This window comes from Tachyglossus aculeatus, chromosome 5, assembly GCF_015852505.1.
Source record: "Tachyglossus aculeatus isolate mTacAcu1 chromosome 5, mTacAcu1.pri, whole genome shotgun sequence".
NCBI classification, from domain to species: domain Eukaryota; kingdom Metazoa; phylum Chordata; class Mammalia; order Monotremata; family Tachyglossidae; genus Tachyglossus; species Tachyglossus aculeatus.
The window spans coordinates 69,217,839-69,243,873 of record NC_052070.1 but is presented as its reverse complement, the minus strand read 5'-3'; the positions used below and the strand labels follow the sequence as shown (position 1 = coordinate 69,243,873).

Genomic DNA, 26,035 nt, shown 5'->3' with positions numbered 1-26,035 from the left:
AGGATATATTAAGTGCCAGGAACTGTTCTAAGCACTGGGGTAGATAAGCACTGGGGAAATCAGGTTGGACAAAGTCCATGTCCCACATGGGGGTCACCGTCTTAATCCCCACTTTATAGATGAGGGAAATGAAATCCAGAGAAGTTAAGTGATGTGCCTAAGGTCATCCAGCAGACAAGTGGTGGAGCCAGGACTAGAACCCAGGTCCTTCTGATTCCCAGGCTGGTTGCTCTATCCACTAGACCACATTGCTTCCTACAAAGGGAGCTGAAGTTTGCAAATAAGTCTGATCTTAGGAGAGCGTGGAGAGAAGCGATGCACGTCTACTTTGATTTACCAAGATAAGGGAAAACCACTAGATGCGCATAATAGGGCAAGATATGGTATTCTGAGAGAAGCCTCTGGCTAGAACAGTGTTGGGGGACTAAGGACTGTTCATCTGCGGACATGAGCCTTTATGGATCTGACACACCGTGGTGTCACTGGCTCTGTGCGTACACCCTGGGCTTGGTGCTGGACACAGGGTGAGTACTAGAGGGTGGCTTTTCCATGAACGCAAGCCCCGAGTCTTAGAGGAACTGGGTGTACTGTCGATTTCAGGTCTTTGACACTGATGCAGCTTGTAATTCTCTAGCAACCAGATTCAAAATATGTAGGGTGGGCGGGACACCAGACTAAGTGTGCCTAAGAAAGGAAGACATGCAGTGCCTGCAAATCATCACACTGAAACGTGAGGCTCTTTCTGGTTTTACCTATACCTTTGGACAACTCATAAGTGTCTACAATAGCACCCAGAGCTTCTGGAAGGGGTATTTCTGTTCTTTTCCCTTTTGATATTGTTAGAGATTTCCAAAGACAGAGGGTAAGTGCCACATTTCAGGCACTTTCAACTAAGAGATGGCTAGTGCTTGAAAATGCACTTCAACATTAAGAACTGTTATTGGCCTGTTAACCCCCAAGGCTGAACTACACAGGTACATAAATCCATTTTTAAAAGAAAGTTATCCTATTTCCTCCTTTAAAAAAAACTAAGAAGAACAGGGTAATACATCCAGTTCTGCTATAACATGAGGGGATACTGAAGAAATGTTCATCCCACACCATGTGCCTGTTCTGGTACAATGTGACCCAAAAATTCATTTGTTATGGGACAGAATAGTTGTGTCAATTTGGGTAGCATCAACAATGGTGTGTTGCGGCTACACTGCCCAGCCTCCTCTCAGCTTCTGTCTCAACCTTACTGTAGTGTGCTTTGTTTTTCTTGGTGGTTTCATAACTTTGCAGTACCCACTGCAGTAAACAATAATGAAATGGCAAAGGTGTAATGCTTCGTGCCAGTGATGGACATAAACTAAGACATTTGGTGTTATCTTTGAACCTTCAACCCTCTAACCTATTACTTCCCATTAATTATTAGAACATGATTTTGGGTTTTTTTTCACCCTGTACTTTGAAAGAGGTTGACATTTGGGAGCCAGAATTCATACCCTAAATGGCAAAATCTCCTTCAGCTTGGCAAGAGGGCCATGTCAGTAAACAATGCAGGTTTTAAAAATGACAGCTCCCACACCTGGAGGCCAATTATGGTTAGAGTGTACAACTGTTAAAATAGCTGGGGGTGACAGCTGCTACTTGGTTGCCTTCCACTCACACAGTTTCTTCTAACTCCTCCAACTGTTGGGGAGATGAGACCAGGTCGAATGGAAGGAACACTTCGGGGTGACTCCCCCCTGCTTCAAGTGTACACCCTGGGGGACAAGCTGCTTCCTCTAGATTGTAAGATCCTTGTGGCCAGGGATTACATCTACCAACTCTATTGTAGTGTACTATCCCAAGTGCTTAGTACACAGCTCTGTACACAGTAAGTGCTCAATAAACACCACTGATTGATTTTGTCTCACCAAATTCTACTGCGGGTTCCAGGCCCGAAAAGTCAGGCACAGCCCCCAACTAAGGAGTTTTGTGTCCCCCCACCCTTTCCATATCCTAAGTGTCCCATTTCTCCTAGATTTCCTCTAGGGAAAGAGCTGACCTCTTGTCAACTCTAGCTTGTCTGGCAGTCAGGCAGTACATATGCGGCAGCTCTGACTGGCAGGGAATCAATCCCTCTGATTGATCCTTGGAAACTGACCTCTTCATACTTGCGGTCCGCATCCTCAGCAATGTGCTTGGCCTCTTTAAGCTGGATCTCCTGGATTTCCATTTTCTCTTCATCCTTTTGGGCTCTGCTTTCAATGACCTTCATTCCTCTGAGGGGAAAAGGCAAGCGGGATACAAAAACAAGTTTAGCATCTGGCTCCACCCATCACCCCTCCACTGCCTGGAGAAATAGCCTCAGTCAATGTGCCTCTGATAACCTGCATATGACAACAGGCAGAGCAGAGCAGAGGGGCGCTTTCATTTGTCAAACTGCACGGCCTGATGTTGGTGGGCTGAGAAACAAATGGAAGACTGTCAATTTGCTCTGCATGAAAATTGTTCTTTGGATCTGGAGATAAAACCATAGTGATGTCAGATGTTAAGTTTCAGCATTCTCCTCGAAGCTATTATGAACAGAGATGGAAAGGCAGTCAGTCAGTCAACAGGACTGATTTGAGCATTGGGCCCTGCTGTTGGTCTAATAGTAATAATAACACTTATGATACTTGTAAAACACCTAGTTTGTGCCAAGTGCTGTTCGAAGCACTGGTATAGATACAAATTAGGTTGGACACAGTCCCTGTCCCACATAGGACTCACACTCTTAATCCTCATTTTACAGATGAGGTAACTGAGGCCCAGAGAAGTGAAGTGACTTGCCCAAGGTCACACAGCAGACATGTGGTGGAGCTGGAATTAGATTCCGTGACCTTCTGACTCCCGGGCCCATGCTCTATCCATTAAACCACGCTCCTTCTCCACCAGAAAAAATGTTATGGCTGCAAGAGACAAGTGCAATTTTCGAGGAATAATTTATCATAGAGAACTTAGAAAAAAACAGTAAAACAAAACGTAAATACCCTCGACAATAGAGCTGGCAACCTCTGGTGATATACTGTTCTCTGCTTCCAAACCTTATTCATACAACTTTCAAACACTGATAAACATCTCATTTTTCAGGTTAGAGATAAAATGCAGCGAGTTTACGGGAATCAGTACTGGATTCTAGCCCCGGTTCTACCTGTAACTGGCTAACAAGGGTAAAACCTGCACATGCCCATTGCAACTGAATTCCATAGCCCAGAGGGAACACGGCTGGGAGGGGAGAGGGCTTGAGAGTGGTGCCTTGCAAGCCACAATCAATTCCTGTGCCCGAGCTCAATCAAAGAACACATAATCACATCAGTTCAAACCCAAAACACATCAACAGCATTGACAGGAAAGGACCATGGTTTGTCCGTCGCTCCCGATGGGAGATGCCAACGTCACTGAGTGACACAATGCCCTGAACTGGGGCTCTGGGAGAGTACGCCAGGAGCAAAAAGACACAGTCCCTTCCGTCAGTGGGTTTGCGATCTCAGGGAGGCCAGCTATTTACAAATAGTGGAGCAGGAGGAAGGGCGAGCAGAGAACGGATGGTAACGTGGACGCCAGGATGAATTAGCTGGATAAACAGTTGAAATTTATACCCAAATATACACAAGTGCTGAGAATGGGTATAAATATATGTGCTAAAGGAGGGGATGGGGTAAGAGATATAGCCGTTCTCTAGCTTAATTTTAAGAAAAGCTCGAAGCTCAAAGGAAAGATCTTTGACCTTTTCTCTCGGAAGGGAAAAGGTTCCCTTCCCCTACACCACAAGAGCGAATAGCCTGTGATCTAATCCAAATTCCAAATATTTGCGGCAGCGCCACACATACGCTGGCCTTGAGTTGTAATCGGCCCGGCCTCGCGGCAGGAAGAACGCCACAGAATAAGAGATTTTATTTATTGTGTCTATGGCTGACAGGCACCGAAATGTTATGGGCTCCTGCTCACCAAATGGCTGCAAGAGAGCAAGTGCAATTTTCAAGGAATAATTTATGACCATAACGAAACAGAAAAAACAATAAAACAAAATGTAAATGCCCTGGACAAGGGAGCAGGCAACTTCTGGTGACAGGTAAAGCGTTCTCTGCTTCCAAACCTTCTTCATTCAGCTTTCAAACATGGGGATAAGCACCTCGTTTTGCAATATAGAGATCATAAACGCAGTGAGTTTGTGGTTTGTGCCAAAGGTCCCTCTGCAACTCGGTGTTAACAAACACAGCAAGGTGGTCTGCACTGCCAATCCACTGTTCTTTCCATGCAGCCGTGGATCCTTCTCTGTGGTAGTCTTTTTTTATTGTTTTTGGTATTTGTTAAGCGCTTACTATGTGTCGACCACTGTCCAAAGCGCTGGGGCAAATACAAGCTAATCAAGTTGGACACAGTCCGGTTCCTACATGGGGCTGTCTTAATCCCCAATTTACAGATGAGGTAACTGAAGTCCAGGGAAGTTAAGTGATTTATCCAAGGTCACACAGCAGACTTTGGTGGAGCCCCAGTTAGAACCCAGGTCCTCTGGCTCCTAGGCCTGTGCACTTTCCCCTAGGCTGTGCTACTTTCTAGTCCTTCTGTTGAGATGCCTGAGAGTGTGCCCGAGAAAATACTTCGGCGCAGGACGTTCTTCTAACAGAACATCCAAGGTCTGGCAGATTCTACGTTGAAGCTTCAAGACTAAAAAAATACTGGAAAACCACTGCCACAGTGTCATACACTACTATAATTTAAAAATTCGTCACTCTATAAGCATGACAACAAAGACTGCAATTATTCCATAAATCCATCCCTACAACTTAGCCCCTTCCCTTCTCCAACCCCAGGAGCAAAAAGTAGCAAGGCCTAGTGGCTACAGCACAGGCCTGGGAATCAGAAGCTCATGGGTTCTAATTGTGGTTCTGCCACTTGTCTGCTCTGTGACTTTGGGCAAGTCAGTTCCCTTCTGTGTGCCTCAGTTACCTCATCTGTAAAATGGACATTAAGACTGTGAGCCCATGTGGCTCACGTGATTAGCCTGTACCTACTCCAGAACTTAGTACAATGACTGGCACAAAGTAAGCATTTAACAAATACCATAAAAAAAACCCCAAAACCAGACCAATAATTGCTGCAGGAATCCAAAGAATTTCAGGATCTCTGGAGGAAATGGGTTACCATCTCTGGTTCCATCTAAGAGCGAGCTGCCCTCAAAGGGTGGGAGGGGGCTTATATAAGAAGGAACGGACTCTAAAGCCTCACCTCTCACTCTCATCCGCTGCCTTCTCTGCCTCCTCCAGCTTCTGAAGTGCAGTGGCTAGACGCTCCTGAGCTCGGTCCAACTCTTCCTCAACCAGCTGGATGCGTCTGTTTAGAGAGGCTACGTCGGCTTCAGCCTAGGCAATGGACAACAGGAAAGTAACTCGCACGCCAATGCTGAAGAACACCTCTTCAACAGAGCCAGAAGGGATGAATAGTGTCACACGGGTCATCTCATTTTCTCCTCAACATCCCTGAGTGATGGGGAGATGAGGTTTTTACCCTCCATTTACAGAGGCAGGGAAATTAAGGGCCACAGATTTTTATGTGACTTGATTTGGTGATACTAAAAACTCCATAGTTTAGCTGCTAGAATTGTTGTTATAATATCCTTTAAGAATGAACACGTTCTATTAGTACTCACCACCTCCTCTATGTTCAGTGAGAACCATTTACGGTAAAGTGTTCGGGCAGTCACGTGGACAAAGAGGAAATTCAATTGCAGAAGTTCATGCACTTGTTTGTTTTGTTTTTCTTTTCTTGTTCTTTGCGAGAAAGTAAAAAAGATTCCCTTGATCCTTGCAGTGCGCAAGAGATTCTTAGTGTGACACTCACTCATGGACATAATCTCACCAGCATCCGTGTTCTCTTTGAACTGCAGGACAACTTTATGGACTCACACAAGTTTTTTCATCTTCACACCAACACTTCCAACCAAACAAGTCTTACATTCGTTTCGCCCATGGGGACACTGGGGCTTGAAGGAATATAAGCGACTGAGGCTCAATCACAAAAAAACATCAGTTGTACTGCCAGAAAGGGACAACTTTAACTGGGAGCCATAGTATCCTGGCAGAATTAGCACCATGTGGAGTCAGCCCGAGTTCTGACTCCGCATCTTCTGGGGGACGGGCAGATGGTCGTAGCTAGCCCGCCCAGCCTCTTGGAACCAAATGAGAGCTGGAAGAGGAATCCAGCAGCTCTCCTCCTTGCCTGGCTCCCTGCCAGCAATCGGGGCCGAGGCAGGGGTCCCCTCAACTCCATCTGGCTCTGGGGCTGTAATTTATTTATTTATATTACTGTCCGTCTCCCCCACTAGACCGTAAGCTCGTTGTGGGCACGGAATGTGTCGGTTATAGTGTACTCTCCCAAGTGCTTAGAACAGTGCTCTGCACACAGTAAGCGCTCAATAAATACGACTGACTGACTGAATCAGTAAGTGTTCAATAAATACGAATGACTGACTGACTGAATCTCGCTCTGGCCTAGGCTGAGACTCCATTAGGGGCTCCTTGTGGCCTTACTGGGTTCCAAGGCCACGGAGGCTGAGCTCATTTAGCAACTTCATAGTGTCTGGACATGCCTTTGGAGTTTGGGCTGGCCACTGAGTCTGGAAGAGGCTCCAGGGAGACCAGTGGGTTCTCTCCCCTGGGCCTCATTAGGGGGTCTTCCAGGGGCCTTGAAGACAAACCGGGGACTCCTTTTGCCCCAGCTCGGGTTGAGTTTTGGGGGCTCCCTCTGCCCCACCAGTCTCGATGGCCAGGCTGGGGTATCCTCTCCTTCGCCCTGGAGCCCAGTGGGAGAAATTCTGTCACTTCCTTTTACACAAAGAAAAATGAGAAAATCCATGGATAAAAAGCCCTCTTGAAAGGACGCACGGTATTTAGAATTATTACCTTCAATATACAATATTTCCTTCTTCACAATATGTATTACTACAGAGTCTTCTTTCCATTTCTACACATTTGCAAGAATCTTGAAGTGAAATATGTGCGTTTCAGTGCACTCAGTTTGTGAGCACGGCACAAAGGGTGGAAGGAAAGCGATGAGAATTTTCACTGCAGTAACACTTGCTTCTCCCTGCTTTCCCTATATTATCACAGCGATGTGCCTTTTCAGTGCTTGAATCTTTTAAAATTAGCCTGCCGTTGGTACCGATTTAGGAAACTAAGCTTATTTAAATTACTCCGCAACTGTGGATATGGTGACACCTTGTCATCCCAAGACCAGAGGGCCCCACTGGGAGGGGCACCAGTTTGGAGAGGATTTCTCGGGGTTTGTGCTGATTGCAGAAAATGAGGGGACTTATGTTTTCCCCCGGTTACATTGCTGCTTGCCGCCCCCCTTACCTCCTGTTCTTCTCCATCCTCCCTCCTTCTCGCAAACCCATACAAGCCCCCTGAAGCCAGAAAGTCCAACCAAACTACCACCACTGCTATGGCTGACACCGCAGCCCCTGCCGATTCCATCACACCCAACAGTCAAATATCCTCCACTGGCTCCTGAGCCAAGATCTATAATGCACTTAAAATCCATGGAGAGGCTGAAGAGGCTACCACATTACAATCTGAACCAGACCGGAAGGGATGAAAACACGGCCAGATATGGACATTTCTTATATTAGGACTAAGAAGTTTCTCTCCAAAGACCCCAGCCAAGGTGAGTGTGGAACCACGGTATGTACTTTTTAAAGGCGCATACCTACAGCAAGGTCCAGAACTAGTCTGATAGATTAAAAGCACTCTCCTCCCCAGTGAAGCACATTTCTGAAGGCATCCGTATCCTCTTTTTTCCCCTCCCAAAAGTAAGCTTCTTGAGGGGCTCCTGACTTTAAAGAAACCCAAAGAATTCCAGGCTTTGCTTAGTTCGTTGTCATGTGCCCGCCGAAACTCAAACATTTTTTGAAAATGAAGATAAACATACTTTCTCCAGTTACCACACCAAGTACGGGAGAAATGTCAACACATTTTTCAGAAACTATGACAGCCACCAAGATATTACATGTGCCCAGGTGCCAGAGGGCAGGATGAGGACTAGAACATTTCTTCGCCCACTGTGGAGAGGACCGAGGCTGGAGGGGAATAGAAATCTAGGAGCAAGTTTCACCCTGTGGAGTTTTTTTGGGGTGTTGAAAGGGGCCCTCCACAGGTCAGAGGCTAAGAAGTAACAAAGAAAGACAATAGACTGGCTCCAGGGTTGTTACTATTACAGAACAGTATTAATATTTAAGATGTTAGTCATTGTACAAGACAGACAAAAAAACCCAACAAAAAACAAAAAAACCCACAGCTTCTGCTCTCCTGAAACTTTCACGGGCCATAGAGCTATGCTAAAAAGGTCCCTGGTCAGTGCAGGGACGAGCACCCCTTAAATGTAGAGTGTCTACTGGGGGGAAGGGGTGGGGGGAGACCCCCACTAGAGAATGGGGGTCTCTTAAGGAGCTGGGTCTTCTCCGCTTCCAGGCTGTTACTGCTGGAGGGAGGCAGGGAGAGGGGCACAAAGGCATTGATCTAAACATATGCGGCTGAATGCATATACACCTGAGGCCACCTGCCAACTCCCACACAAAGCAGCTCCTAGAAGTTTCCTTCTCACCGACAAATCCGGCTTTGGCTACGGCATTTCCAACAGATGTGACTATTTTTGACTGAGAGCCTCGTTTCTCTCTACTTTTCTTCTTGTAGGTTGCTTCACTGCTCATACTTGGCATACCTTCCTCTCACCTTTAGAAATATCTAAATGTGTATGTCAAAATAAAAAGCCTATAAAGTTCTCTTTAATCCCACAATGCTCTCAAATATCAACTGCAGCCCTAGCAACACTGCATTCCTACATATTTGTGTTAACAATCAATTCAAAGGTAAGAGTAGAGTTTTGAAAATGCAAGCTATTTCCAGACAAGCAAATGACCTAAAGTTTTGCTGGGTTAAACGGCTTTTTAACCATGAGAGAGTGCAGTAGGGGTGCTGGCTGAGCCTTCCAGTTTATTTTATTTTTAAAGTGTCACTGTAAAGCACCTTGAACTGAAATGCTTTGAAAAATAATGGCTGATTTAATAAAAGCTTCTAGAATTACATCTGTTTCAGTGTTGTGTCTTGTTGATTTGTTAATGCCCCCTGGCATTAACGGATATGACATTTCATCTGCATAAAAAAAAACCCACTATGCCCAAAGGTTTACAAGATGAACAAAATTTACAGTTAAGTGGAATGGGGAAAAAATTTTGATTCAAGCCAGATGTTTCAGGAAAACACACACACTCTGCTGAGAGCTTTCACACACAAACCCCAGCAGACATTAACTTTAAAAACAACTTTTCTAGTAAAAACTCCAGCAGAAGCTACTCGTGAAAATGAACAGTAAAGAAGACAGTACTGAAAACTCATAATAATCCCTTTAAAAGGGGATACTGTACTGGAGAAGGAGGAGCGGGCAGGATGATGCAAGGTTGAATCTCTATTCCCTGCCTTAAAGATGGTTAAAGGCTGGGAGGAGGGCTTCCCTCAGCTTGCTGTATGCGGCCTAAGTGACTCTGCAGCCAAGTAAAACTTCTGCCCTTATATGGTAAGGAAAGGGGAAAAAATACTGATGACATGAAGGGGCACTCCCATGAATAGATAAACACAACCTTCTTACATTTGTGCCAGAACCTTTAATTTATAAGCCATATTTGTATAATAAGAGAGATGACATGAACGAGCTGCAGTAATGCCTTTGCCTCACTTTACCCAATAAAAAAGGAAAGGAAATAAAGTTAACACATTCCGGGGAGAACCGCACTGGCGGTGCAGAATGCAGGAAGGGTAAGCGCTTGGAAGCCGTACAAGAGCAATGTAAACTCCAGAAGGAAAAATGATAACTGGGAATTTGAAGAAACTCGTTTCCATGACAAAAAGCCGGTGAGTTTTGTGAAGTCAGAGAGGTATTAAAATGGTGATGCTTTCTGGCTCCAGAACTTCAGCTTTTCTTATTTAGAGAACGTTTGAAACAAGGATGGTTCTCCCTTCAGCCCAACAGAAAAGTGGGTGACAAGACCTACACCTAGGGAAAATTGGTGTATTCACCCAAACTTCTTGCTAGGCTGCCCAGCGGGGCAAACACAAGTCAGCAGAAAAGTAGGGATAAAGACCCCAGAACTACAAGTAATCTATATTAGAAAGAATTGCATTTAGACCAGTCCAGGCCAATATGAGCTCAGAAGTTCACCTTACAGAAAACTCCATCACTGTTGGAATTATTATGGTATTTGTTAAGCACTTATTATGTGTCTAGCAGTGTTCTAAGCGATGGAATAAATACAAGTTAATCAGGCTGAACCCAATCCTCGTCCCACATACGGCTCGCAGTCTAGGAGGGAAGAAGAGGTACTAAATCCCTGTTTTAAAGATGACAAAACTGAGGCACCAAAAAGTAATGTGATTAAGTCGAGGTCAAATAGGAGACAAGTGGCAGAGTGGGGATTAGAACCCAGGTCCTCTATCTCCCAGGCCCTTGCTCTTCCCACTAGATCATGCTGTTTCTGTTGTCAAGGAAACAATATTTGCACCTGCAAGCCTGACAGCCTCACCTGCATTTCTGCAGTTCAGGGTAGGCCATGAAATCACTCTGGTGTCTTCAATTAGTAGTCAGTGATTGTAACTCTGTACATCCTCATGATCAATGCTATTAGGGATTGGAGTTTCAACTTCAGAGGGTTCATTCACTGCAATGCCCTTTTGCGGTTGTCAGATGCACCCAAATTCCCCGACCGGGCACTGGGCCGAAGACTTTGGCTCAGATCAACACGTACAAAAAGACAGAGGTGGGGCTGTTGCTACTTTAAGGTGCATTAGATTCTTTTTTGTAATCTGGACTCTTTTAAAAGTGAGTGTTCAAACAATCAATTGACCAATCAATTGGATTTATTGAGCATTTACTGTGTGCAGAGCACTGTACTAAGCACTTGAGAGAATACAATATCACAGAGTTGGTAGACAGTTTTTCCGCCCATCTTGTGGTCAAATGATGTAGAATGGTACATCTATAATAAATCTGCCTGCAGAAGCAGGAGCGCCTAGTGGAAAGTACACGAGTCTTGTCAGTCAGGGGAAACAGGGTCTGTCTAATCCTGGCTCCATCCACTGTCTTCTGTGTGACCTCGGGCATGTCGCTTCACATCTCTGTGTGCCTCAGTTTCCTCATTCATAAAATGGGGATTAAATACCTGTTCCTCTTTCCCATTAGACTACGAGCCTCACGTGGGATGGGGATTATGCATGATCTGACTACTGTAGTGACCCGTGCTTAGCACATAGTAAGCACTTAAAAAACACCACAATTATCGCTATTAGTCTTACTTAGCAGCCAACACTGTTCTCCCCTTCTTCATCCCCATCTGCCCAATTTGCTTCAGGCCCATGGGGATAGGGAAACGTGGGATCCACCCAGGCCCAGGGCAAGAGCTCTCAATTAACAAGCACCCCTAGTGCTTGCAGGATGAAGTCACTCCACCTCCAAAATGCAAAACAGCATCCCTTAATCTGCTCATGCCCTCCTCTCCCCCCTTCTAGACCCTGAAAGAGGAATTCCCAATTAAACAGGACCATCAAAAGACGAGCCAATTAGTGAACCTGGCACCGTTTCTTAAACCTCACTTGCAAAGGAAAAAAAACTAATGCAATGGAAATGGCTTTGAAGGGAACAAAGTGAACTTTAAGAAGTTCTGATGAGCTGTATAACCCCCATTTTGAGGTTTAGGTATTGAAGATGAGGTCGTGTGGGGCAAAGGCATCATGAACGAGAGCATGCCTTGTTTGTAGTCAATGCAAGCCTATTGTTAGAGCTGAAATCACACAGCCTTCACCTAGGAGAAAGTCAAGATCAGCGGGCCATGACTATGGAAAGGACCTCCAGAACTCTGGGATGGGATGGGAAGAAATTCAAGCAGAATTTCTCTCCTCCTCTCCCCATCAGGAACAAGGAGGCAGCAGGTTTTCTCTGTTGAGCTCCTTTTTCTCTCCCTGCCTTTCACCCAACAATTTCTCTACCTGTAAATTTTCAGAGATAACTTTCATTATTCCATACAAGATTCCTCTTCCTTTAAAGCTCCTACACTGTCACTCTTATTCGACAAGAACTGTTCACTTTATGCAGAATTAGAAAACCGTATACTTTTAACACAAACCTCCCATTTACTCTAGTCGAAACGTTCCCAAAGGTGTTTCAAATCTCCCATTTTTTTTGAAAAGAGGAAGCATGCAGTCGGTAAATCCAAGTGGCCTCCATTGCCACTGAGGCCCTTCTTCTCCTATTTGCTATATGCTGTTTGCTTTGGGAGAAAAGAATGAGGCCTGGTGTTCCGCTAAAGGGGGGGTGGGGGGTGGGGGAAATGCACCTAATAATTGCTGGCACTTATCACAAGTTACCCAACTCAGTCAGGTCTCAGTAACAATGAGATATCTGTGTAAGAGGATTTCATGAGGAGGGGGAAGGGAGGGCGGGAGGAGGAAGCAGGAGAGGAGGTGGGGGGCTTATTGAAATGGTCTCAGCTGGTTGCACATCCCTGGTCCAAGACCCCACGGGGCAGGATGCAGGGTAGGGGTGGCCAAGGGGGGGTGGGCTCGGCTGGAGACCCTTTCCCAGAGAGCTTCCTTGGGTCCTCCCATCTGCGTTCTCCCTTCCAGGGAATGAGGTTTCCAAAAGGAGGGGATATCCTGCTCCACCCGGCCAGCAGAGTAAACACGGGAGCCTGCCCAAGCCCACACCGGAGGGGCCTGAGGCCCAGAAGAGGACAGGGAGGACGTTAAGGGGGGGGGACGATGGGGGTGGGGAAGATGCTAGCCCCCTAGGCCAACCTGTCCAGTGCCAACTGGTCCGAGAGGCCAAAGCCCTTCCAGAACCTTCACCTCCTCCTCTGCAAAGACACTCCCTGCCTTCCCTGAGACAGCAGGGAAGGGGAAGGGGAGAGCCTGGGGGGCTGGGGGAGGAGGAGAGAGCCTGGAGGACTGTTGGGAGGGGAGAACCTGGGGGGCTGGTGGGGAGGGGTTGGGCTGGGGGGAAAGGGGAGAGTTTGGGGGGGGAGGAGGAGGAGGAGGAGGAGGAGGAGGGGAAAGGCTGGGGGTCTGGTGGGAGCCCCCGGCCCCTGACAGGAGGCAGGAGACAGAGGGGCCCGGGCCGGGCATGGGGGCTTGAAGGTTGGTGGGCTTGCATCGTTGGGGTGGAGACAGGGGAGGGGGGGACGGGACTTGGTGGGCGGGATGCGGGGGGCTGCTACAGGCCTGGGGGAGGACCAGGGGAGGGGGGGATCGGTTGGGGGGAGAGGAGGAAGGGTCGGTGCAGGGGAGGGGTCGGACCAGGGGAGATGGGGGCCGGTTTGTGGGGAGAGGAGGAAGGGTCGGACCAGGGGAGATGGAGGGGGGGGGGGTCGGTGTAGGGGAGATGGGGGTCTTGGGGTTGGTGCCCGGCTCCTTACATTTTCCCTCAGTTTCCTCTCGTGGTCCAGTTGTCGCTGCAGGCTGCCCGCCTGCTCCTCGGCCGCGTCCGCCTGCTCCTGCAGGCTCTTGATCTTCCTCCTCACCGCCTCCAGGGAGCTCAGCCCCGCCATCCACACCCGCACCGAGGGCCGGGCAGGGCAGGGCCGGGCCGGGCCGAGCCGGGCCGAGCCGAGCCGAGCCGAGCCGGGCCGAGCAGCCCCGCCTGCACCGCCGCCCCCGGCAGCAGCCCCCGGCAGCAGCTCCCGGCAGCAGCTCCCCACCCGGACTCCGCTCCTACTGCAACACCCTCCTCCTCCGCCGCCGCCGCCCCTCCTCTTCTCCTCCTCCTCTTCCTCTTCCTCCTCTCCCCCCTCCTCTTCTCTTTCTTCTCCCCCTCCTCCTCTTCCTTCTCCTCTCCTCCTCCTCCTCTTCCTTCTCCCCGTCCTCCTCTTCCTTCTCCCCGTCCTCCTCTTCCTTCTCCCCCTCCTCCTCTTCCTTCTCCCCCTCCTCCTCTTCCTTCTCCCCCTCCTTCTCTCCTCCCTCTTCCTCCTCTTCTCCCCCTCCTCTTCCTTCTCCCCTCCTCTCCCTCCTCCTTCTGTCCCCCTCCTCCTCTTCCTTCTCCCCCTCCTCCTCTCCTCCCTCTTCCTCTTCTCCTCCCCCTCCTCCTCTTCCTTCTCCCCCTCCTCTCCCTCCTCCTTCTGTCCCCCTACTCTTCCTTCTCCCTCCTCCTCTCCTCCCTCTTCCTCCTCTTCTCCTCCCCCTCCTCCTCTTCTTTCTCTCCCTCCTCTCCCTCCTCCTTCTGTCCCCCTCCTCCTCTTCCTTCTCCCCCTCCTCCTCTCCTCCCTCTTCCTCTTCTCCTCCCCCTACTCCTCTTCCTTCTCCCCCTCCTCTCCCTCCTCCTTGTCCCCCTCCTCCTCTTCCTTCTCCCCCTCCTCCTCTCCTCCCTCTTCCTCTTCTCCTCCCCCTACTCCTCTTCCTTCTCCCCCTCCTCTCCCTCCTCCTTGTCCCCCTCCTCCTCTTCCTTCTCCCCCTCCTCCTCTCCTCCCTCTTCCTCCTCTTCTCCTCCCCCTCCTCCTCTTCCTTCTCCCCCTCCTTCTCCTCTGCTCCTCTTCCTTCTCCCCCTCCTCTTCCTCCTCCTCTTCCTTCTCCCCCTCCTCCTCTTCCTTCTCCCCCTCCTCCTTCTCCTCTCCCCCTTCTCCTTCTCCTCTCCCCCTCCTCCTTCTCCCCTTCCTTCTCCCCCTCCTCCTTCTCCTCTCCTCCTCTTCTTTCTCCCCTTCCTCCTTTCCCTCCTCCTCCTCTCCCCCTCCTCCTCTCCTCCTGGTCTAAGTCCCCCCGCCCCTCCGGGCCCTGCCCAGTCCCTGCCCACCGAGCACACACATACACGTATGAGGTCAACAATTCCGTTGCCTAATTGTCCTTTCCAAGCGCTTAGGTTAGTGCTCCGCACAAAGCCCCATGTGACCCCGTTGTTGGGTAGGGACCGTCTCTCTATGTTGCCAACTTGTACTTCCCAAGCGCTTAGTACAGTGCTCTGCACACAGTAAGTGTTCAATAAATGCAATTGAATGAAATACCACCGAATGAATGAATAATAATGATGGCATTTGTTAAGCGCTTACTATGTGCCAAGCGCTGTTCTAAGCGCCGGGGAGGATACAAGGTAAGCAGGTTGTCCCATGTGAGGCTTACAGTCTTCATCTCCATTTGACAGAAGAGGGAACCGAGGCATAGAGAAGTTTAGTGACTTGCCCAAGGTCACACAGCTGACAAGCGGTTGAGTCGGGATTTGAACCCATGACCCACGAATGAATGCCCAGCACTGCCCCGCCGGTGGGGGCAGGAGGGAGTCTGCCAGCCCCGGGGACCCCCATGCACAGTGCTCAGTGCAGTGCTCTGCACATGGTAAGCACCCAAGATATACGATGAGAAGCAGTGTGGCTCAGTGGAAAGAGCCCGGGCTTTGGAGTCAGAGGTCATGGGTTCAAATCCCGGCTCTGTCAATTGTCAGCTGTGTGACCTTGGGCAAGTCACTTCACTTCTCTGGACCTCAGTTCCCTCATCTGTAAAATGGGGATGAAGACTGGGAGCCCCCCGTGGGACAACCTGATCACCTTGTAACCTTCCCAGCGCTTAGAACAGTGCTTTGCACATAGCGCTTAATAAATGTCATTAAAATTGTTAATCAATCAATCAATCATATTTATTGAGCGCTTACTGTGTGCAGAGCACTGTACTACTACTAATTATTATTATTAGATGAAGTTGAATCGAATCAATCAATCGTATTTATTGAGCGCTTATTGTGTGCAGAGCACTGTACTAAGCACTTGGGAAGTACAAGTTGGCAACATATAGAGACGGTCCCTACCCAACAGTGGGCTCACAGTCTAGAAGAATGCAATCGAATGGTGGGCAAGGCGCTTAATAAATGTCATTATTATTGTTATTATCAATCAATCAATCGATCGTATTTATTGAGCGCTTACTGTGTGCAGAGCCCTGTACTACTACTACTACTAATTATTATTATTAGATGAAGTTGAATCGAATCAATCAATCGTATTTATTGAGCTCTTATTGTGTGCAGAGCACTGTACTAAGCGCTTGGGAAGTCCAAGTTGGCAACATATAGAGACGGTCCCTACCCAACAGTGGGCTCACAGTCTAGAAGAATGCAATCGAATGGTGGGCAAGGCAACACCGAAGCCCGACACGGATAAGGCAATAAGTAGGCGGCGGCAAGGGAGGCCCGACCGTCCCTCGCCCCTCTCGGATACATTTTCCGGGCCGGATCCCGATCCCAATCCCGATCCCAATCCCGATCCCGCTCCAGCATCCATAGCGACCAGAGGATAACGGAACCCGGTTGCGCAGGGCAAGCGCGCCTCCTGGTGGCCGGCCAGGGAAGCGCCGCAGAGCCCCTGCTCTGCAGAACGGTGCCCACCAGGAAACTCCCCTCATTCATTCATTCATTCATTCATTCATTCATTCAATCGTATTTATTGAGCGCTTACTGTGTGCAGAACACCGTACTAAGCTCTTGGGAAGTACAAGTTAGCAACATATAGAGATGGCCTCGTTGCTCAGGGTTTGGCACAGGGATCCCCCATCCCCCCCGCCTTACCTCCTTCCCCTCCCTACAGCACCTGTATATATGTTTGTACAGATTTATTACTTATATTAATATTATATTAATAATATTAATAATATCATATATAATATATTACAGTAATATTAATATTATATATAGATATTTATAATCAATCAATCGTATTTATTGAGTGCTTACTGTGTGCAAAGCACTGTACTAAGCGCTTGGGAAGTACAAGTTGGCAACATATAACTATTATAAATAATAAATATTATTTATTTATTTTACTTGTACATATTTACTATTCTATTTATTTTGTTTTGTTAATATGTTTTGTTTTGTTGTCTGTCTCCCCCTTCTAGACTCTGAGCCCGCGCTGTTGGGTAGCGACCGTCTCTATATGTTGCCAACTTGCACTTCCCAAGCGCTTAGTACAGTGCTCTGCACACAGTAAGCACTCAATAAATACGATTGATTGAATGAATAATAATGATGGCATTTATTAAGCGCTTACTATGTGCAAAGCTCTGTGCTAAGCGCTGGAGAGGTGACAAGGTGATGAGGTTGCCCCACGGGGGGCTGACAGTCTTCATCCCCATTTTACAGATGAGGGAACTGAGGCACAGAGAAGTTAAGTGACTTGCGCAAAGTCACACAGCTGACAATTGGCAGAGCTGGGGTTTGAACCCATGACCTCTGACTCCAAAAAAGAATCCCGACGAGACTACGGCCATCATTAGAGAAGCCTCCGCCTCTACCAGCGCTTAGAACAGTGCTTTGCACATAGTAAGCACTTAATAAATGCCATTATTATTATTTATTATTATTATTTCTACCTTTTCCCCAGATCTCCCCCACCGCGCTAGGTGACTCAGGTTACATTTTTTTTTTAAATGGTATTCATTAAGTCCTTACTGTTTGCCAGGCACTGTACTAAGAGCTAGGGTGGGTACAAACTAACCAGGTTGGAAACAGTCCGTGTTCTAAATCCCCGTTTTTCAGATGAGGTAACAGCACAGAGAAGTGAAGGGTCCGGCCCAAGGTTGACTTGTACTTCCCAAACGCTTAGTACAGTGCTCTGTGCACAGTAAGCGCTCAATAAATACGATTGAATGAATGAAGGTCACACAGCAGACAAGTGGTGGAGCTGGAATTAGAACCCAGGTCCTTCTGACACCCTGGCCACTAGACCACACTGTTTCCCATTAAGATGCATTATTTTCACCAAAGTGCATTTCTGATCCCCCCACTGCTCCTGAAAAATAACAAATCTGAGATCCGGTAGATACCAACTAATTTAAGTCGTCCTGCAGCTACCCGAATCAAGCTTCTGGAAAAGACCTCTTGCTTTCTGACCTGAGCGGTGGCCCCTTTCCCAAATTTCCCTTCCCAATAGTTCTCTCATCAGGACCATTCTAATGATTCATATCAGAAACAGCAGAGCCCAGTGGATAGACCAGGAGTGTGGGAGTCAGAAGGACCTGGGTTCTAATCCCAGCTCCACCACTTGGCTGCTCCGTGACCTTGGGCATGTCACTTCACTTCTCTGTGTCTCAGTTACTTCATCTGTTAAATGGGGATGAAGACTGTGAACACCATGTGGGACCTGGACTGTGTGTCCAATCTGATTATCTTGTATGTACCCCAGCGCTTAGAACAGTGCCTGGCACATACTAAGCGCTTGACAAATACCACCAATGCTACGTTGGGTCTGGAGTAGAAATTAATTCTTTCATTCAATTGAATTTATTGAGCACTTACTGTGTGCAGAGCACTGTACTAAGAGCTTGAAACGAAGACAGTGTACTAAGAAATGAAGAGAGTGGTGGAAAACTAAAAGCAAGAACATTGCCTTTCTCCTAAACTGTTAACTGTGAGAAACTTGGATACATTTCAGTAAGTTCCTAGTCACAAAAAAAGGAGTGTCTGGGAATTCAGGCCCTAAAAGTCTTCTCTCTCTCTCTCTCACTTTGTTCTCCATTCATCTGCTCAGATTCCGCAGGATTCCAACTCCACCCCTAAACACACATCCCACCTCACAGCACACTTCGGGCCCCTTTAATGTAAACTATCTGCCTCAAAGAAGACACAAAGAGTTAGGGGAAACAGCTGGGCTGGACATTGACATTTATAAATACCTATGAGTTAAGTTGGCACTTCCCTGATTCTCAACACAAGAGAGGACGGCAACCCATAAAAACCTTTCACAGTCAAGTTTTTTTTTTTTAGTTTGTTTCTACCTTGGGCTTTGCTTAGCAATGGACCACCAAGTAAATAGTCAGCCCTGAATAATCAGACTCCATCAAGACTCCTGGGGAAGGAGAGGAGAAGCTTAAATCTTTCTCTTTTCTTCTACTTAGAAAATGGTGAGGGAGGGAGGGAGGGCGGGAGAGAGATGTCAGGCTGGCAGACAAATGGGGAGTGGTGGGAACTTAAGGCCTTTTTAGACTATTATTTATACAGTCCAGTGGGGCTGGGGAAAAGCAGACTCCTCACTGAAATGTGGGTAGAATGTAAGCAGGGAGATGACTAGCAATCTATTCAACCAATCATTGGTATTTATTGAACACTTACTGCGTCCAGATCACTGTAACTAAATACTTAGGAAAGTACAACAGAGTTGGTAGACACATTCCTTGCCCATAAGAAGCAACGTGGCCTCGTGGATAGAGCATGGGTCCAAGAGGCAGAGAAGGACTTGGGTTCTAATTCTGGCTCTGCCACTTGTCTGCTGTGTGACCTTTGGCAAGTGACTTAACTTCTCTTTGCCTCAATTACCTCATCTGTAAAATGGGGATTACAACTGGGAGCCCTCTGCGGGACAGGGACTGTGCCCCAACTGATTAGCTCGTATCCATCCCAGCACTTAGTACAGTGCCTGGCACATAGTAAGAGCTTAACAAATACCATTAAAAAAAAGATTACAATTAGTTGTATTTATGGAGTGCTTACCGTGTGCAGAGCACTGTAGACTGAAAGCTCCTTGTGGACAGGGAACATGTCTACCAATTCTATTGTACTCTCCCAAGCGCCTAGTATAGTGCTCTGCACAGAGTTAGCGCTCAATGCATAGGATTGATCAATTGTACCAGTAGAGAAGATCCCTGATCTCAAGGAGCTCACATTCTAGCTGGGGAGACAGACACTAAGATAAATTACAGGTAGGAGGCCTAAAACCACAATTTCAGGAATGAATCTTGCATTGGTGAGTAACATCTTTGAAATGTCCTAATCCCACACTGTAATATGATTCCTCTCCAGGGAGCTGACCTTCCCTCTCCCCACCTCCTTTCCTTCTCTGTACTGACATATGTCCCTTCCTCTGAATTGTGAAACTATTTTCTCTTGTGGGAGCAATGCTATTCACTCTCAGGATCCAAAACTCTTCCTCCAGCTTTCCCTGTGTTCCAAAACAACTCTATAGGATTGGGAGGAAAAAAAGAAAAATCTGGGGGAAAAAGCTGATTTGAGGGGAAAACAATGACACTTGACCGGCCATCCCTGCCTGAATTGATTATCTTGCTCCTCTCCCTCCCAACACTGGTCCTTGGCCTTATAAATTAGGCTTTTCAATAAAGAAATAACATGCCAGAAGCAGTAGTTATAACAACTGCTGTCTGCTTTTTTTTTTCAATGAGAAATCTAGTAGCATTTTTCCTCTTCTGCCTTCAGCCTGGGTGAGCTATTTCCAAATACTCCACATACTTTTCCTTATAAGGAATATCTCCCCTGGATCTATAAGCGGCTCCTTTGAAAGGGCTAAATAAACGTTCCACTGGAGAACTCAGGGTAGACGTGCATCCATCCATTTAGCCATACCCAAAGAAAGACATCTGATCTGCATTACGCATGCACGCGTGCAAGCACGCACATACGCACACACACACACAGAGTTTTAAGGGCTTGCTGGTATATTTTTATATTTCTATTTTTCTAAAATTAGACAGTACACAGCTTGATTTCTAAGCTCGAGTTGTACTGACTTTTTTCTCCCCAAACCTCAAATTTCATAGTTGGGAAGTTGTTATTGTCAGAGATCAACTTTGCCGCTACCTGGATTTTCCATTTGAAAAGTTCAGGGCTTTCATTTTACAAATGGTCTCTTTCTGATTCCACTACAGATCCCCATTCCTGCATTTGTGTTCTCCCTCAAACAGAATTCCATCTTGCCAATCAACAGTTCACCAGACAAGCGCATTTTCCTTCTGTTTTCAAAGGCTCAGTGCTATTACGAATGTCTCAAGGAACTCTTTCTTAATTGAGCCTCTTTAAGTTTTAATCACCCTGTATGAAGATGAAATCAGTGCTTTGGAAGTCCTCTATCTGCCTGGGTAATGGAAAGAAGGAGAGAAGAGTTTCCTTTATAAAGGGAATTGAAACCTGTAAGGGTGTCCAGAAGGACCTGGATGCAAACTTGTCTGAGCTTTAGAAATGTTAGCTGTTGGGGTGTGAGACTTTGTAATGCTGGTCAGAGAGCTGGACAGGTGTGGGGGGTGGAGGGGGAGTAAGGAGAGAGCGGGGTGCCTATCTTGCTCTATACCATATAAAGAGCTGAGCTATATATAACCCCCAGCTTACTTTCTGGATCTAACATCTACAGACTGCCGACTCAAGCAAGTATCATCTTCCAACTTCAAGATGGTTGTTGGACCAACTGGGGGGTGGGGGGAAGGGGTGGAGCAAGGAGGATGAAGAAGCCTAAAAGAGGAGTTTCTAATCAAAAGCCCCAGTCAGGGGGGTCAAAGCATCAACCACCGCATGGCTGGGGCAGCCTTAGACTTTTTCAGACCCACAGAGGGAGCCTGTGTGCTGATCAAAAACAAACAAACAAAAAATCACACCTCAAGTCAAAGGACACCCACTCACTCTCTCAAAGTCCATTTCCCCGAATCAGCTTGGGCCTTTGGCCACCTCCGTCCCCACCTCCCCACATCCCCAGCCCCAGAGGTAGAGAGAGACTTGGACAGATAAATGAACATGTGCTGAATGAGCGGGAGACGCTGGGTGGGCGTGAGCCTCATGCAACGGGAAGGCGTGAGGGGAGAGCCGTTCCGATGACTTCTCCTGGGCCGAACCCGGCCCCTTCGGGTGGGCGGGCATGGCTTGGGCCAAGGCCCTGGGACGGGGCGGCCGGTCGGCGGCTCCGTGGGTGTCTGTGTGTGTGTGGGGTCACTTACATCCATGGCCTTTTTCTCCGCCACCTCCAGCTTCTCCTGGGCATCTTTGAGGGCCTCGGAGTACTTGTCCAGCTCATCTTCCGTGCCCTTGAGCTTCTTTTGCAGGGAGACCAGCTCGTCCTCCAGCTGGGAGCGTGGGGGCGGGGGGGGGGGGGGTGGTCGAGGGCGAGGGAGGGCAGCGTGCAGCAGGCAGCGTGACCGTGCCCGGGATGGGGGTGGTGCCCAGAGACAGACCAAGAGGAGGAGGAGGGCAGAGGGACAGACAGACGGACAGAGAGAGAGAGAAGGAGAGAGAAGGAGAGAGAGTTAGGCATCTGTGGGCGGGCGTGTCGGCCTTGGGCCTACCTTGGCGGCCGTGTCGTCCGCCACCAGCAGGCTGTCCTCGGCCTTATGCAGCTCCTCTAGCACCCTGTCCCTCTCGTCCTCCGACCCCCGCAGCAGCTTCTCCTTGGCCACGATGTCGTCCTCCAGCTGCGGGCACGGGGGGACGCGGGGGGCCACCGGGGCACACGTGCCCACATACGCACACACACATACACAGGGCCCAGGGGGTTAATAATAATAATAATAATAATAATAATGTTGATGATGGTATTTGTTAAGCGCTTACTATGTGCCACGTACTGTTCTAAACACTGGGGTAGATACGAGGTGATCAGGTGGTCCCACGTGGGACTCACAGTCTCAAACCCCATTTGACAGATGAGATCACTGAGGCCCAGAGAAGTTGTGACTTGCCCAAAGTCACACAGCTGACAGGAGGCGGAGCTGACCGTCTCTATATGTTGCCAACTTGTACTTCCCAAGCGCTTAGTACAGTGCTCTGCACACAGTAAGCGCTCAATAAATACGATTGAATGAATGAGTTAATTAATTAATTAGGAGCCAAGGTTTGGCATCGGGGAAGGTCGGGGGGCGGGGCCCTCCCGGAGGCCAGCCTGGAGGCGGCGGCGGCGGCCCTACCCATCGAGGGCAAGACCCTCCCTCCCTAGCGGCAGTCTTTCAGCGCTTAACACACAGTGCCCCGCACGCAGAGAAGCAGCGTAGCTCAGTGGAAAGAGCCCGGGCTTTGGAGCCAGAGGTCATGGGTTCGAATCCCGGCTCCGCCACATGTCTGCTGTGTGACCTCGGGCAAGTCACTTCACTTCTCTGAGCCTCAGTTACCCGATCTGTAAAATGGGGATGACGACTGTGAGCCCCACGTGGGCCAACCTGATCACCTTGTATTCCCCCCCCCCAGCGCTTCGAACAGTGCTTGGCACATAGTAAGCGCTTAACAAATGCCATCATTATTATAGTTAGCGCTTAACAAATACCATCATTATTATTCTTACTGGGTGTTTTTAAAGTAAAATAAGAAGGGGCAGGAAGCCCTCCCGCCCCCCTCCTCTATTTATTTTATTTTGTTAGTATGTTTGGTTTTGTTCTCGGTCTCCCCCTTCTAGAGTGTGAGCCCACTGTTGGTTAGGGATTGTCTCTATATGTTGCCAACTTGTACTTCCCAAGCGCTTAGTCCAGTGCTCTGCACACAGTAAGCGCTCAATAAATACGATTGATTGATTGACCACACGGACTGTCCAGCGGCTAGTCCAGGCCTTTGGGGGGGGGGCCCCCGCCCCATTTTCTGGGGTTGGAGCTAAAGTCCCCGCGGGGTCGGGAAAAGAGGAGGAGGAGGAGGAGGAGGAAGAGGAGGAGGGCACCGGTGCCAGGGCCCGGTCCCGGATTGTGGGGAGGGGGCCGGGCCGGGGGGTTGCAGACCTGCTTGCTCCTGTCCTCGGCCGCCTTCTTATCGGCCTCGGCCTGCTCGGCGCGGTCCAGGGCGTTCTCCTTGTCCAGCTTCAGCATCTGCATCTTCTTCTTGATGGCGTCCATGGTGGCGGGGGGTTTGGGGGCCGGGGCCGGACCGGACTGGGGGAGCTGCCGGGGGAGCCGGAGGAGGAGGAGGAGGAGGAGGAGGAGGAGGAAGAGGAGCGGAGGGGGCGTCCAACCTGGTCCGGGCGCCTTTGCCGGAGTGGGAGCGCCGGGCCTCCAGCTGCTGGCAGATATGTACTTTCCCAAGGGGGCGACCGCATTCCTCGACCCAGCCAATACTTTTTTGGAAAAGTTTTTTTTTTTTCCCTCTCCCCTCCTTTCCTCCCCCTCTCTCTTCCTTTTTCCTGCCCCCGCCCCCTTCCCCTCCCCCTTGGCGGCGGCCGTGACTATGTATGGGCCGGCCCTCGGGACCTCCCCCCTCCCCACGCCCCCCACCCCCCGACATGTCCCTTCCCCCCCTCCAAGGAAGGGGCCGGGGGTGTCGGGGGGTCGGGGGACAGGGGGTCTGGGGGACCGGGGGGTCGGGGGACCAGGGGGTCGGGGGGACTGGGGGTTGGGGGACCGGGGGATGGGAGGACCAGAGGGTCAGGGGGTCGGGGGACCTGGGGGTTGGGAGACCGGGGGGTCGGGGGACCAGGGGGTCGGAGGGTTAGGGGACCGGGGGTCGGGGGACCAGAGGGGTCGGGGGATCAGGGGGTCGGAGGGTTAGGGGACCGGGGGGTCGGGGAACCAGAGGGTCAGGGGACCGGGGGGTTGGGGGCCCGGGGGGGCCCTCCCGGAGGCCAGCCTGGAGGCGGCGGCGGCCCTACCCATCGAGGGCAAGACCCTCCCTCGAGGGTCGGGGGATCGGGGGACCAGAGGGTCAGGGAGTCGGGGGGTCGGGGGGTCGGGGGACCGGGGGATCGGAGGACCAGAGGGTCAGGGGACCAGGGGGTCGGGGGGTTGGGAGAAAGGGGGGTCGGGGGACCGGAGGATCGGAGGGTTGGGGGGTCGGGGGACCAGAGGGTCGGAGGGTTGGGGGACCGGGGGGTCGGGAGACCAGAGGGTTGGGGGTCCGGGGGGTCGGGGAACCAGGGGCCCGGGTGTTTGGGGGACCAGGGGGTTGGGGGACCAGAGGGTCGGGGTGTCGAGGGACCAGTGGGTCAGGGGGTCGGAGGGTTGGGGGACCGGGAGGTCGGGAAACCAGAGGGTCAGGGGACTGGGGAGTCGGGGAACCAGGGGGCTGGGGGACCAGGGGGTCGGGGGACCAGAGGGTCGGGGAATCGGGGGACCAGGGGGTCGGAGGGTTGGGGGACCGGGGGTTTGGGGGACAGGGAGGTCGGGGAACCAGAGAGTCAGGGCACTAGGGGCCCGGGGCTTTGGGGGACCGGGGAGTCGGGGGACTAGGGGGTCAGGGGGTTGGGGGACCAGAGGGTCAGGGAGTCGGGGGACCAGGGGGTCGGAGGGTTGGAGGACCGAGGGTTTGGGGGACCAGGAGGTTGGGGGTCGGGGGACCAGGGGACCGGAGTGTTGGGGGTCCGGGGTCCCGGAGTCGGGCGGTGGGGGAGAAGAGGGCGTCCTGGGGCGGGATGGGGGCGGTGAGGGGAGCGGCATCCCGCGGAGGGGCGGGACCGGGGGTCGGGGGGCCGGGGGGCCGGGGGCCGGGGGCCGGGGGCCGGGGGGGGGGAGGTTGGCCCCCGTCCGTTGGGAGCCTGCCTGGGCCCTTAGGTCCGATCGGAGACGCGCTCCCACCCACATCCCAGAGGATCACACCCTCCGGACCCCCAGATCGGCCCACGGTCCGGACAAAAGTGCATTGCTGCAGGGGCAGGACAGAGGCAGGGGCAGGGGCAGAGTTAGAACTGTGGGAATTGTACTTTCCAAGAGAGTTGTACTTTCCAAGCGCTTAGTACAGCGCTCTGCACGCAGTAAGCGCTCAATAAATCCCATCCTCCTGTCTCTCTCCACTTCAATCTATACTTCACACTGCTGCCCGGATCATCTTTGTGCAGAAACGCCCTGGGCATGTTACTCTCCTCCTCAAAAATCTCCAGTGGCTACCAATCAACCTACGCGTCAGGCAAAAACTCCTGACTCTCGGCTTCAAGGCTGTCCATCCCCTCGCCCCCTCCTACCTCACCTCCCTTCTCTCCTTCTCCAACCCAGCCCGCACCCTCCGCTCCTCTGCCACTAACCTCCTCACTGGGCCTCGTTCTCACCTGTCCCACCGTTGACCCTCGGCCCATGTCCTCCCCCCGGCCTGGAATGCCCTCCCTCCGCACATCGGCCAAGCTAGCTCTCTTCCTCCCTTCAAAGCCCTACTGAGAGCTCACCTCCTCCAGGAGGCCTTCCCAGACTGAGCCTCCCATTCCTCTCCCCCTCCCCACCCCCCTGCCCTCCCTCCTTCCCCTCCCCACAGCACCTGTATATATATTTGTACAGATTTATTACTCTATTTTACTTGTACATATTTACTGTTCTCTTTTATTTTGTTAATATGTTTTGTTTTG

General features: G+C 50.2%; 1 protein-coding gene across 17 annotated transcripts in view; it reads right to left on the bottom strand.

Annotated features, from left to right (window-relative positions):
* Positions 1 to 23,759, bottom strand: part of TPM1 (tropomyosin 1) — a 37,356-nt gene extending 13,597 nt beyond the window's left edge. For 2 of the 17 annotated variants that reach the window (XM_038746283.1, XM_038746282.1), the window contains exons 1-4: positions 23,493 to 23,749; positions 21,735 to 21,860; positions 5,239 to 5,372; positions 2,132 to 2,249 (exon numbers count right to left, since the gene is read on the bottom strand). In XM_038746283.1, the coding sequence (XP_038602211.1) occupies positions 2,132 to 2,249; positions 5,239 to 5,372; positions 21,735 to 21,860; positions 23,493 to 23,606 (492 nt within the window). In that variant the 5' untranslated portion in view covers positions 23,607 to 23,749. Of the gene's footprint in view, positions 1 to 2,131; positions 2,250 to 5,238; positions 5,373 to 13,465; positions 13,650 to 21,734; positions 21,861 to 22,079; positions 22,206 to 23,492 lie in introns of those variants that run through there. The other 15 variants (XM_038746291.1, XM_038746286.1, XM_038746293.1 and 12 more) reach the window with 14 other exon arrangements.
* Positions 23,760 to 26,035: the final 2,276 nt, after the last annotated feature.